This window comes from Sinocyclocheilus grahami, unplaced genomic scaffold, assembly GCF_001515645.1.
Source record: "Sinocyclocheilus grahami isolate Dianchi unplaced genomic scaffold, SAMN03320097.WGS_v1.1 scaffold54.1, whole genome shotgun sequence".
Taxonomy (NCBI): domain Eukaryota; kingdom Metazoa; phylum Chordata; class Actinopteri; order Cypriniformes; family Cyprinidae; genus Sinocyclocheilus; species Sinocyclocheilus grahami.
In genome coordinates this window covers 1,814,212-1,827,149 of record NW_015505233.1, presented here as the reverse complement: position 1 = coordinate 1,827,149, position 12,938 = coordinate 1,814,212, and the positions used below count along the sequence as shown (strand labels likewise).

The following is a 12,938-nucleotide window of genomic DNA, read 5'->3' as shown; positions in this document are numbered from 1 at the left end:
ATATGTGACTGGTAAACAGCGTAGCCTATGAAACAGCAGCGAGCTGTGAGACCCCAACACCTCGAAATCATTGCCCCATCCACATTACCATGGCAACGGGTGCAGGCCGATTAAAAACAAAGTCTGCGCTAATAACATAATGGGCCATAATCAACACACCGGGAAGCCAGGGGCTCTGCCAGCTGAAAGCGCACATCACCATAAAAACGGCAGCTGGTACTCCTCAGTGTGTCTGAACATTTGCTCACCTAATCTGTGATTTTATGACAGAACGGATGAGAGATATTTCATTCATTTAAACATTGACTATAGCCATTCAACATTACAGTATAATTGAGAGCCATCAATCTTAACATTTATTAGACTTAAAAAATTAACTTCTAATTTAAGTGAACTTAAAACAATCTTCACATAACCCCATTATAATAAATGTCATATTTACCTGTGCCCTTCAGCAGAAATATACAGAAATTGAAGTTATCAAACACTAAATTCTAAATTAAATATAGATGAACCCTGAAAGCTATAAAAGTAATTTTTTCCTCTTATATTTTCTTTGTCCTTTGATTAATAGACATCACAGCAGCTGGTTATTAGCTTATTTGGCTGTTATTTCTTTAAGAGCTGCCACTGCTGAACGTGATGCGTATCTGACACACATCATATTTTCTCTCAACTTTTTTTTTTACCTTTTCTGACCCACTTCAGGTCTTAAAGTCTCTATTAATGAGCTGACGAGTTTAATCGGTGTGTTAGATGAGTGAAAACCGTTTGAGAGACATGTTCTTAAATGTGACTCATATAAAATATGCGACTGAATAGATGCACTTCAAAGAGAAAAAGTGACAGAAGCAGCAGTTGTGAGTGGGGTGGCCAATCCTTGCCCCGCCCCTGCGTTAATTGTTAAATATTTTTAACGCATTAAACTGAAAAAAGTAATCGCCTGCGTTCACAAGCTAATTTTGACAGCACTAATATATATATATATATATATATATATATACATATATATAAATAAAATATACTGTTAATAATATAAAAATATACTATTTTCCTCTTAACAGTTTACTCAACATTTTATGGGTTTTTGCCTCATGACTGAGTCACACAGGAAGAGAGAGAGAAAGGGGAACAAGATCAGTATGTGATATGGGTCAGATTCAAACCAGCGCCCTCTTGAGGACAACTGCTCATATGTTGAATGATATACCACTGTGCCACAGCGTCAACTATCCAACATCTTTACCAATTATAGTTTCACAAAACAACACTATAAGATACACTAGAAGCAAGCTGTGATTTATACATTAGCTGGCAAAACTGTATTTAAGGCCTCCTCTGCCTCAGCACTCAGAGTTTGGGTATGTTCAACTTTGTACTTTGACATTATCGTTGTGTTGCTTGGGGAGGCAGGAAATAAAAAAGAGAAACATGTCTTGTAGCTACAGCCATCAGCGTCGCTCATGAGAGAGCACAAGCGCGGAGCTCACAGAGTTACTCTGGCACGACTGGAGAAGAGTTTGAGTGATGAGACAAAACCGTGCGACAACTCATCTGTCATTTCCCTCACAATCAAAGCGAAAGAAAACTAAAAAACAACAAAAAAAGAAACACATCCACAGAATGTACAGGCCATTGAATAGAGTGACCTTTGAAAGGCTTAAACTGTGTTGGAAAGTAGCACTCAGTGACATTTCAAACACTCGGTTGAGTATGAGGTATCTGAAAGCTTAAACTGAAAAAAAGAGAGATATACAGATATAGATTGTAGCTGAACAAAATAATAAAAAAGACATTGTGTGTATATATACTGTGTATATTTATTATGTATATGTAAATACAAACACATGCAGTATACAGTGCCGTGAAAAGGTTTATGCCCCCTTGCTGTTTTTATTTTTTTACATATTTGTCACACTTAAAAGATTCAGATCAAACAAGTTTTAATATTGCACAAAGGTACAAGTAAATACAAAATGCAGTTTTTAAATGATGATTTCATTTATTAAGGGGAAAAAAAGTGGTCCAAACCTACCTGGGCCTACGTGAAAAATGAATTGCCCCCTCCTGTTAAATCATGAAAAAACTGTGATTAACCACATTATTTTAGAAAGCGGAGTTACTTTTTCACATAGTGCCAGGCAGGTTCGGACAGCTTTTTACCCTTAATAAATGAAATCATTATTTCAAAATTGCATTTTGTATTTACTCGGGTTATCTTTGTGTAATATTAAAATTTGTTTGATCTGAATCATTCAAGTGTGACAAATATGCAGAAAATTTAAATAAATTAAAAAAAAAAACCAGGAAGGGGGCAAAAACTTTTTCACATCACAGTATTTGGAAAATCGGCACACATTTGCACCCATAAAACTATGAACCATCACACAAATTGACAGAACCATTTAAATTTCACTGCCCTCTTAATTGAAGTATTTAAGTTTGAATGAATTGCACATTCATCATCTAATTCTGCCACTAATGAATAGCTAATGAATAAACAGGCTGCACAGTGTTTCACTTTGTGGAATGAAAAGTCTAAAATCCCACTTTCATTTGATCAGACACTTGGTATTCCGGCGCTGTCGTTCCTGACTAACCACAATGGTGAAATGTTGTCTCTGATCGGCTCACCTCACAGGACTCCAAGCAGCTGTCCTGACAAGCTCTGGGTGCTCTTTAAACCACAAAGAAAACAAACAAAAGCTAAGCATGCTAATAGTGTGGAAACCCCACACCAGCAGTCAGTGAGGGTAGACAAGATCACACACATAGCAGTCGATTTATGCCGGTGAGAAGCTCATCAAACTTAATTCAGATGAAAAGATAATATGAAATCAAGTTCGGAAGGAGTACTGGTCTGACCTCTGTGCTCAGTGTTCAGGAACAGTGTTGATTTTGGTTAAATGATCATGTATGGAGGCACTAGGGGGAGTGTTTTGCTAAGAGAATGAGGGTGCAGGCCTGTTCCCAGAGCCACTGTCCTGCATCTCAATGCGACTGCTGCAGTAATTATTGGTAATGGCAGTGATTATAAAAATGACACAGCAAATGCAATTTTGCCCCAATTTGCAAAGCTAATGTTGCTTAATTAGCCCCCAAAATGAGGGCTTTTGAAGGTAAAACCACATTTTCTCTTTGTCTTGAGGATAAGTCGTTATACTCAGGCAGATTTTAGCACCTAGAAAGATGTGAATGTGATTGTGTAGCCCCTAAAAAAAGAGGACTGTGCTGGTACCACAGTAATACCAAATCACTTTTACTCACTATACTGCACTACCAGCACCACAAACAAAAAGTAAACAAATGAAAATAAATAAAAGTGTAATAATAAACTGAAGTGTAAGTTCAGGACATGTTATGCGAACAAAATAGAGATTACAAAATAATAATTAAAAAAAAAACTATAAATATACATGCATTGTCTAATATTCATAAAATATCATTATTTTATGCAGCCTTACGTATTACTATTTTAAAATGTTATTATTACACAGTAGTCAACATTTGAAGTGGATCAAAACCTTTCATCAAAATTGTACTAAAAACAAAACAATACCCGTTCTTGTCGAAGGACAACTTTGATTAACTTTTTTTGATCCACTTCAGATGTTGACTACTATACAGTATACATAAAGAATTAATTATATATATATTTTTAAAAATATGATATATAATATTTTAGGCTATATAAATATTTCATATATACACATAAACATAATTTTTTTGTAAACATTTATTAAATATATTATTTTTTATAAATAAAATGTATTTATATAATTGACATTAAACTATATTACAATAATTTTAAATACAAATGTACATATAAATATATTACACATACATACCTGCAAATAATTTTACCACACTTAAACCACTGTATAGCCATACTAAATCAAGAATTTACTTAAAGCTTCATATTTCTGTCATAGTTCACCCTGAAAGGTAAACACTGCAGGAAAATCTTCCACAATAGATAACATGTCTCGTGCTAATGGAGTAGATTGCAATGTAATGCGATGCTCCATCTTCCTCGGTGACGGATGTGTGACCGACTTTGCTCTACATTTTGTGTTGCGTTAAAGTAACGCACCACGCGCTCGTTCTTTCAGCTGATTTAAGACAGAGCCGCGGATCGAGGGCCGAACGGTTCTCGCACTCTTGCACCGGTAACGGTACCTGCTGCCAGTGACCTGCTGCCAGTTTTAATTAAATATTTTTAAGTTAAAGGTTGAGACTTTGTTACACTGATTCTATTCTTGAAAGTATTATATAAAAACATTAAGAATTTCAGTACCACAAAATCACCACAGTATCTTTTTGTATGGATCAAATTACCACAGTATGTTTTGTAAGTACCATTTGTAAGAAAGTGCCATGTACATACTATGATACAGGAACCATGGTAGCCCATAAATCACAATAGTCTTATGTTGTTTTAGAAATAGAAATATACTATGGTGAAATCACATTTATTTGGACAAGTAGTGTGTTAATACTATAGTATTCTAGCCATCCCACAGTATTTATTCTTGGTGTACCACAATATTGTACTCATTCAGTACCATAGTAGCCTATATATCAAAATACCAGTGTTACCATGTTTTTCAGGAATGTCCAATTATAACACCACCCACCACAGCCTCTGGATGTAGCCAACCAGGTGACATCTCACATACTCCCTTGACTGTACCACGGTACCAAAAGACAGACCGATAAACGCTGCCTAGCATTTATGTTTTTACAGCATGCAAAAGACCAGAAACATTAATCTTACAAATCTCACATGCAGACATGAACTTTTGATAACATTTCACGAGAGGCAGACGCAGTGACAGAAGTGTTTTATCACCATGGTAATGCCGGTCTCAGTGTTTTCAGTCACAATGGCAGTGTCAACCTGGGTCCCTCGGGGAACTTGTCATAGGCAATCTCACACTGGCTTTGACATGTCGTGACACCGCTTGACCAGATTAAAAAGATTATGCGCCGTCTCCCTGGTTTTCCTCTGAAGGTCAGCTCTGTTTAGTGTTACAGCCCTGAGTGAGCAAACATGGCAACCAGCCTTAAATCAACAGACCTGCGCCTGGCAAATTGTCACGACTCACAACAGACCGGACTGAATGTCACCGCCGTTCTGCAGACTGAGAAGTAGTGTGTGAGAAGTTGGTCATGACGGGGTTAAATTTAGAACTACGCTTTAAGCCGAGTTGACTTGATGCATAAGTGGTTGCGTATTCGCAAGACCTGCTCTGGAACGAAGAGTCATTATCAAATAAATATCAGAATATTTATTTGAAGTTAGGATATAATATATATTTTTAGGAGCATAATAACTCAGTAGTATATGTACAATTTTTAATACCAGGTGCATTTTACATAAATAAAACTTGGATGACATTCAAAACAGGCACGTTAGGTGTCACGCTCATAGCCTGACTCGCTTTTCCTCTTCTTATTTTTTTGAGTTCCTTCCTCTGATTTCTCACAGCTGTCTGTTGACAAATGTGATGCCTGTGAACTTGGAAAGGTCTGACCAGAAGCAAGTACTTGTCGAACGGTCACATTTACCCGAGATGTCTGCAAGTACCAGGAGCAAACGTCCCAATCCTCTTCTGACACCCTTTGGATGATGTCATCGTCCTGTGCCTCCGTCTCTAGTCTCTGGCCCAGGCAGGGTGGCAGCACGTTTCCAGCAGGGGCGGGGACAATGCAGGGTACTGCATGATACAGTAGGCGGCTGGGTCCTGACATCACCATTACGTCACCACTGTTCATGAACATGGCAGTGGGCCGGTCTTCCCTATTAGTCCCGCCCAACAGGAAAACAGCAGTCTGCCCAAAACTAACATCAAAGGACAAAAGGGTACTTATACTGTATGGAAAAGATGCTACATGCACTTTAGTTTTTAAGTAATATTAGACATTGACAACCTCTGTATCTCCAATCACCAATGCTGCCTTCGAGTTACGTCGGAAAGACTGTATTAATGCACATGAACATCACCATCATGTCATAATGACCATTATTTTCTGGGAATCGCTATTCAATCACTACAAAAAATGGGTATGAATTAAACTGTGCTGTCAACATTCACAGACATTCATTTTTATTTATTTAAAACAAAGTAAAAATTATGAACAACAAAAAATATATATATATATTAGTCCATCCTGACTTTCAGATTTGAGTCAGTTAAAGAATCAAGGCCAAAAAAAGGTGTTGCTCATAAATTAATTTTAAATTAAATAAAATGAAAACAAGTTTGAACTTTAAATGTTGAAATTACAGTTTAATTCATACTCACTATGAGTTAACATGCTTTTATGACTAAAACTTCATTCCATCATTATGTATAGCAGAACAGAAATAATAAAATACATGCAGTAACATTCAAAAGTTTGGAGTCCGTAATTTTTTTTTTTATGTTTTTGAAAAAAACATCTTATGCTCAAGTCTACATTTGTTTGATCAAAAATACAGTAACAGTAATATTGTGAAATATTATTACAATTTTAAAAAACTGTTTTTCATTTTAATATATTTCAAAATGTAATTCATTCCTGTGAAACTGAATTTTCAGTGTTACATAATCATTTTTATATGCTGGTTTAGTGCTCAAGTAACATTTCTTCTTCTTATTATTATTAATGTTGAAAATGTTTGTGCTGCTTAAAGCTTTTGTTGAAGCAAAAATATAATATTTTCCAGATTATTTTAATGAATATAAAGTTCAAAGGAACATCATTTATATTGCCGCTTTTGATGAAAATAATGCACCCTTTTTGAATATTTATTCTTTCATTCCTGTGAAACTGAATTTTCAGTGTTACATAATCATTTTTATATGCTGGTTTAGTGCTCAAGTAACATTTCTTCTTATTATTATTATTAATGTTGAAAATGTTTGTGCTGCTTAAAGCTTTTGTTGAAGCAAAAATATAATATTTTCCAGATTATTTTGATGAATATAAAGTTCAAAGGAACATCATTTATATTGCCGCTTTTGATGAAAATAATGCACCCTTTTTGAATATTTATTCTAAAAAAAAAAATCTTTGACTGCAAACATTTGAATGGTGGCGTAATGCGCATTTTTTCTTCTTCAGAATGATGTACTAGTTCTAAGCTTTCTGTCTTAATTTGAAGCACAAAACATTAAATTGCCCAGCACATCCTTGTTAATTAATCCCATGATTTCCACACTCATAAGTAATATAAGTTGGTATATGGAGCTAAAATTTGAGCAATATATATTCCTCACCTGAAAGACAACAAAGGTCGGGTATGGTCGAGCTCTGATTCGTCAACATGGATTCCAAGTGAGGAATCAGCTCGGTAGTAGTTGAGAATGCCCGCCTCTGCGTTAAAGCCAGGAAAGCCACAGGCTGCTGCCACTTTGTGAGAAAGCGAGTGAAGTTCCTTGGGGAAGGGAGTGTAGTGGTCTGGAGAGTAAGTCTGCAGAACGAAAGTATGGCATAATAGTATGCTTCATGATAGTACAATGGAGTTAATTACCTTTTAGTATAGGAGTAGGCCTTTTATTTTAGGTAGTCGCTTTTATTCAAAGTGACTTACAGTACAGGTAAGCTAGGGTTAAATTCCTTGCTCAAGGGCACAATAGCTAATCTAGATCAATAACACAGTAGGCCATACCACCCTGATGTATGGAAGCTTATTTACGAAACAGAATAAAAAAAAAATAAAAAAGGTAATTGCGACTTTCTCTCACAACTATGGGTTTCACATTTCAGACTTTTTTGACAAACTCTCAATAGTAAGAAGAAATGTCAGAATGATGAGATGTAAGCTGAAATAAAAACATTTTCACATTTACCTTTTTTGTTTATTCCACTGCATAAATAAGTTGATGCCCTTTTATCATGAAATGTAAAAAATGGGATGTTTTGTCATTGTGGCAAAATGCAAATATGACTAACATCATGAGTGACGTAATTGTTAAAAGAGCTTTTGTAGCGTTCTTTCTCCTCTGTGGCTTTCGCAGTGGGTCATTGTCAGCGGTTATGCATGAAAGTGTAATCAATGAACAATCATATGAACACAGCCTCTCCAAAGAGCTGAATTAGCAGCTTACACGTCTGATCCAAGCAGGGAGAATGACTCAACCTTCAGTTCTACTTAAAGGAAGAAGGAAAGAGTGTCTGCTTAAAATCCACCGACGTTCGGCGGTGTCAAACTAACATCAGAGCTAATGAATCTGGTGTGCACCTCCTGACTGATTTAATAGGACAGAAGACTAAACACTTTTATGTAATTAGCATATAAACGAGACAGGCAGACATCAGGCCTGTACAATTAGAGACTAAATGTCCTGAAAGGAGCAAATAATGCTAATAAGCTCCAGGAAAATGTTTTCTCCCGCTCTTTGAAAAACAATAGGCTCTATAGTAAAATACTTATTTTTGCAACAACAACAACAAAAAAAAAGGAAATAAAATAAATAAATGAATAAAAAATACATGCATTAAAATAAATAAGTAAATATACTAACAATAATAAATTTAATAAAAGTATGATAACTATAACTGGTAATTGGTAATGTTTAGACTAATTATAAAACATACCTACTGTACACTACCCTTAAAAAGTCTATTTTTAATGTTTTATGCTGACCAAGGCTGTTTTTATTTGATAAAAATTTTCTTCAGTGTCATGCTCCATCAGAAAACATTCTAATATGCTAATTGTGGAAACTCTGATACTTTTTACAGGATTCTTTAATCTCATTGTTACATGGTTATACTTATTGATAAAATTACATTATAAAAATAAAAATAAAATGAAATTTAGTGTTAGACGCATAGCTAAAGCATGTAAAAAGCACATTAGAGAGTGAATGTCGTACCTTGGAGTTCCAATCATAGTGGTAACCCAGTGTTACCCAGCGCAGTTTTTCTAGCAGAGTTTTGGGCTCTCTTTTCCCACAGCCTTTCCCCCTGCAATAATACACAGACTCATTCAGATAAGGAACAGTGTGAGATGGATCAGGTGCAGTGCAGGAGCACAAACCATTTACACAAATGTTTCGAGATTAGGAGGGTCTAACAAACTGCAAATGCTCAAATCTACCATCTAGTTCCCAGTAAAATTACAACAGACCTAGCCACAAGGAAAGCATCTACAGGGATGGAAAATGCTCAGTAGAGGATGAAGATGCTCAAAATACACATATATAACATATGTTTTATCCTAAAATAAAAATGCACAGAAATAATATACAATAAAATTATATTCTACTAAATTGTCAATGCAAGGCAGAAACGTACCGGATAACATCTATACTTTTCCCCCAGATGTTTTCAGTCTCCACAGATGACATATGCATATCCAGGTTACACACGTTGGGTTTCTGTGGATAGATCTTCAAACACTGCTTTACCCAGTACTGCTGAGAACCCGGCAGGAATGGGTTGGATATAAAGATAAACCCTGCATTCCAACAGTGACAATATAATTAATTTAACCTCATCAAAAGTAAATGGGAAGACAAGGAAGGTTCCCATAACAACATGTCAAGGAGCAACATGTTTTATACAGTGTTCTGTGTTCTCATATATTGACACAATCACTCGACATAATCACACAGAATATCAATTAAATCCATAAAATTCGGTACATTCTGGAGAACATCCAGATTGTTAATTATTTCGAAACTGCCACCAGCCTTTCTAAACCACACCTGGATATCCATGAAGACCAAACGCCCTCCAGTCTTTTACCGGCCGAAGACCAGCTTTGGAAACGTCTTCCTCGCTTTTAGGAGTGGAGTTCAGCTCACAGGCAAAAACCTAGCAAAGCAGACCATTTTGATGATTAAAAACCCAAAACTGAATTTGTGCCAAGTTCTGTATGCATCTAATATTACATTTGATGCCAGAATTAGCCAATAAACATAGTTCATAGCCAAATTAGTTAATACATCTAAGTCATAAAATATTCTGACAATGGGTAAATAATAACAATAATATACAGTTAAGTAAAGACGCCATAAAACACGTATATGGCAATATTCATCAAGTCTGAATGGCTCCCCTTGTCATTATAGGGTCTGCTTTAATAAACATTGCGCATAGTCAGATTAGTTAATAAATACAGCTAATCAAATGTTCTAATAACTGATTATTAATTACAAAAATAATACTATACACAGTTGACTTATAGCGTCATAAAGTTAACGAATACGGAAATATTCTTCAGAACTGGATGACTCACCTTGTCATTACAAGGTTTGGAGAAATTAAGGACCTCACTGTAGTCCGGAGGAGGATTTCTCCTCTTGTAAAACTTGAACAACTTTCTGAAAGCATCTTCTCCATGCTCCACTATGGAGGCTGCCATCTTAGTTTGCCGTCATCTTGTGACCTTTCTACTTCGGACGTCAACGACACAAAGTTGACTTTGCGATTTGATTTAGACATATTTATTATATAATGCAAAGAAACAACAACTATGAACATAAAATGTATCGTAATACATTATTTTAAGTTTCTTAATTGTATAGATTAATGGAATAAACATGTATTCTTCTGGTCACGTGGTCGTGGTCACTGTCCGCTTCATTGGCAAGGACGAAACATGGCGGCGGTAGCAGCAGCAGCAGCAGCAGGCAAGAAGGTGTTTGAAGCGTTTGTGTCAAAAGTACCATGGACCGTCGCTACGAGTGAGTAAAGGATGAAATGTAATCAATGATTTTACTTCAGATTAAATGAATATTAAGCATGCACGTACATTAAATGGCATTATCCTTATGCTTAACTCCGAAGCATCTTCGCTAGTATGGAATATAATGTTTTGCATGTACAAAAAATTATTGTCTAATGTATGTTATTGCACGGTTTCAGGGGACATTAAAGCATATTTTGGGCAGTTTGGCCAGGTGAAGAAGTGTCTACTGCCATTTGTAAGTATAAGGTCTTAGAATGCACGAAGATATAATGTTTCATCTTGTTAAAAGGCTGTAGTGCTGAGATGATTTCTCTCTTGTCTAACAGGATAAAGAGACAGGTTTTCATAGGGGGTTTTGCTGGATAGGGTTCACTACTGAGGAAGGACTGCAGAATGCATTACAAAAGGATCCTCACATCATTGAAGGAGCAAAGGTGAGTGACCATTTGGAAACTACATGAAGTAGCCATAGATGTCTCTGGTAAATGTTTTATTTTGAACATCTGCATCAAAAATATCATTTTCTATTTTTCTTTTAATGCAGCTCCAGGTGCAAAAAAACAGAAAGCCGTTTTCTGGAAGAAAGTCAAACAAAGAAGCAGAAGACGTCTGAAGAAGACATCAGGAATGATCTGATTTCAAGCGTCAGTTGTCTTCAGTAACGCAGAATTGTATTTATCGTGGATGTCTCTTCACTGGGCATATGTGTTTCAGAAGCCAAACTATTATGAGTGTTGATTGTCATTGTATTGTCTGGTGCTTTTTATTCTTATAAAACATTTAATGAAATGTGAGTCAAATAAAAAAAAAAATTGGAAAGTCATTTGCTGTCAGTCTGCTCATTTTTGTGTGCACTTCATCATTTTGCCTTTTGCAAAAAAAATCAACAGCGCTCTCTAAATGTTTTTTTTTCCAGGAACATTTTTGTTATAATGGGGGAAAGTCTCTTCACATCCTGAATGCAATCAATAGTTAAAATGATCTAAATTAAAAAAAATATCAATCTTCTGTGGAGGGCTCAAGACTGTAAAAATGTTTGTCCAATTATTTCATTCGGTCCGAATGCAATGATAGGATGTCTTACCTGCCTGTCAATGTATATATTATTCACGCAGCCAATGGCGACAGTCTGGGGTGTGGCTGATGTAACAGGACGGGCCAGAGGGTGTTTGTAGGCTGGTTTGAAAAAAGAAATTAATATTTCTTGAAGTGCAAGCAAAATTTGAAGGTGGACCCACCACTAAATCCACAAAAGAAGAAAAATCAAAGACTTGCCAAAATACACACAGAGACAGACAACAGAGTAAAACAAGGGTATACATTGGCAGTGTTTTTACAAAATGGAGGAATTTGATGAAATTCATCTATTTGGGTTTCCGCAAGCTAAACTTCAAGTTAAAAGTGTTCCAAATATGTTGGACTTTTTATTGAAAGTTGACTACTTTTACTTGTTGATACATGTCTTCACTTTAATTGACCTGTAAGAGCTGTGTTTGTGACGTTTGAATTAGGGGAGGCATTTGCTAATGTTGTTTGAAAACGTTACTTTTTGTTGTCCTGCTAGATGACACTAGCAGCGCAGAAACTGATTCCAGCTTTAATTCCTTATTTCTTTTACATGTAATAGATGAGTGATAACTTGAGTGTTTTATGAAAAGCTTAGGTTATGCAAATGCATGAAACATTTAATCAGTGTTGTTAATTTATTTAGAGGTTAATCAAGGCTGCATCTAGGATGACTTTGCTAATGTTCCGGTCACATTATCTGTCCGAGCTCATGCCATGTTAAATCTTGTCACGCTCCATCACTACCCTGTCTTCTTCACCTGAAAGAAAAAGTGTAGGCCTATATAATGTGTTTACGTTTTAAAATATATCTGTTGCCTGAGGTTCTCTGTAAGAAGAATGTGGTGGAAATCATTTTGCGTTTTATTGCTGTGAACATCTGCTCAGTTATATTATTTGATTAAAAATGGGATATGGTCATTCATTTTTGTACTTGCATCCACTTACCATAATTTAATGGTGTGGTACTTATCTGAAAATGTTCAAATTAATTTTCAATCATGAGAATGTATTTGTGTAGCAAAATAAATCATAGCTGTGTTGGTTTCTCACACGCTTGAAAATAGATTAATAGCTTATAATATTTAAGGTTAATTTTTAAATGGCACAGATAGGTATTTTTCCACTAGTGACTGAATATAATTGTAAACTACAATGACCATGATGCATTGCGCGCCACGTACGT

The 12,938-nt window shown here is 35.7% G+C and overlaps 2 protein-coding genes across 2 annotated transcripts; one reads left to right on the top strand and one right to left on the bottom strand.

The window, feature by feature from the left end:
* Window positions 1-5,333: 5,333 nt before the first annotated feature.
* alkbh1 (alkB homolog 1, histone H2A dioxygenase) lies at window positions 5,334-10,366 on the bottom strand. Its single transcript, XM_016269964.1, has 6 exons — window positions 10,235-10,366; window positions 9,702-9,810; window positions 9,289-9,451; window positions 8,868-8,958; window positions 7,266-7,459; window positions 5,334-5,845 (listed from the first exon to the last, which is right to left on the bottom strand). The coding sequence occupies exons 1-6, from the start codon at window positions 10,358-10,360 to the stop codon at window positions 5,416-5,418; spliced, it is 1,113 nt and encodes a 370-aa protein (XP_016125450.1). The 5' UTR covers window positions 10,361-10,366; the 3' UTR covers window positions 5,334-5,415.
* A 187-nt stretch (window positions 10,367-10,553) lies between these two features.
* Window positions 10,554-11,500, top strand: LOC107583681 (SRA stem-loop-interacting RNA-binding protein, mitochondrial-like). The gene is made up of 4 exons (XM_016269963.1): window positions 10,554-10,682; window positions 10,864-10,922; window positions 11,014-11,121; window positions 11,232-11,500. The coding sequence occupies exons 1-4, from the start codon at window positions 10,598-10,600 to the stop codon at window positions 11,298-11,300; spliced, it is 321 nt and encodes a 106-aa protein (XP_016125449.1). The 5' UTR covers window positions 10,554-10,597; the 3' UTR covers window positions 11,301-11,500.
* The last annotated feature ends 1,438 nt before the right edge of the window (window positions 11,501-12,938 follow it).

Excerpts from the sequence above, each read along its gene's own strand:
- alkbh1 (XM_016269964.1), bottom strand. The coding sequence starts at position 10,360 with ATGGCAGCCTCCATAGTGGAGCATGGAGAAGATGCTTTCAGAAAGTTG. Across the intron at positions 7,460-8,867 it reads ACTATGATTGGAACTCCAAG|ACTTACTCTCCAGACCACTA; the intron begins GTACGACATTCA and ends TTCGTTCTGCAG. Across the intron at positions 5,846-7,265 it reads CGACCTTTGTTGTCTTTCAG|TTTTGGGCAGACTGCTGTTT; the intron begins GTGAGGAATATA and ends CTTTGATGTTAG.
- LOC107583681 (XM_016269963.1), top strand. The coding sequence starts at position 10,598 with ATGGCGGCGGTAGCAGCAGCAGCAGCAGCAGGCAAGAAGGTGTTTGAA. Across the intron at positions 10,683-10,863 it reads ACCATGGACCGTCGCTACGA|GGGACATTAAAGCATATTTT; the intron begins GTGAGTAAAGGA and ends GCACGGTTTCAG. Across the intron at positions 10,923-11,013 it reads AGAAGTGTCTACTGCCATTT|GATAAAGAGACAGGTTTTCA; the intron begins GTAAGTATAAGG and ends CTTGTCTAACAG.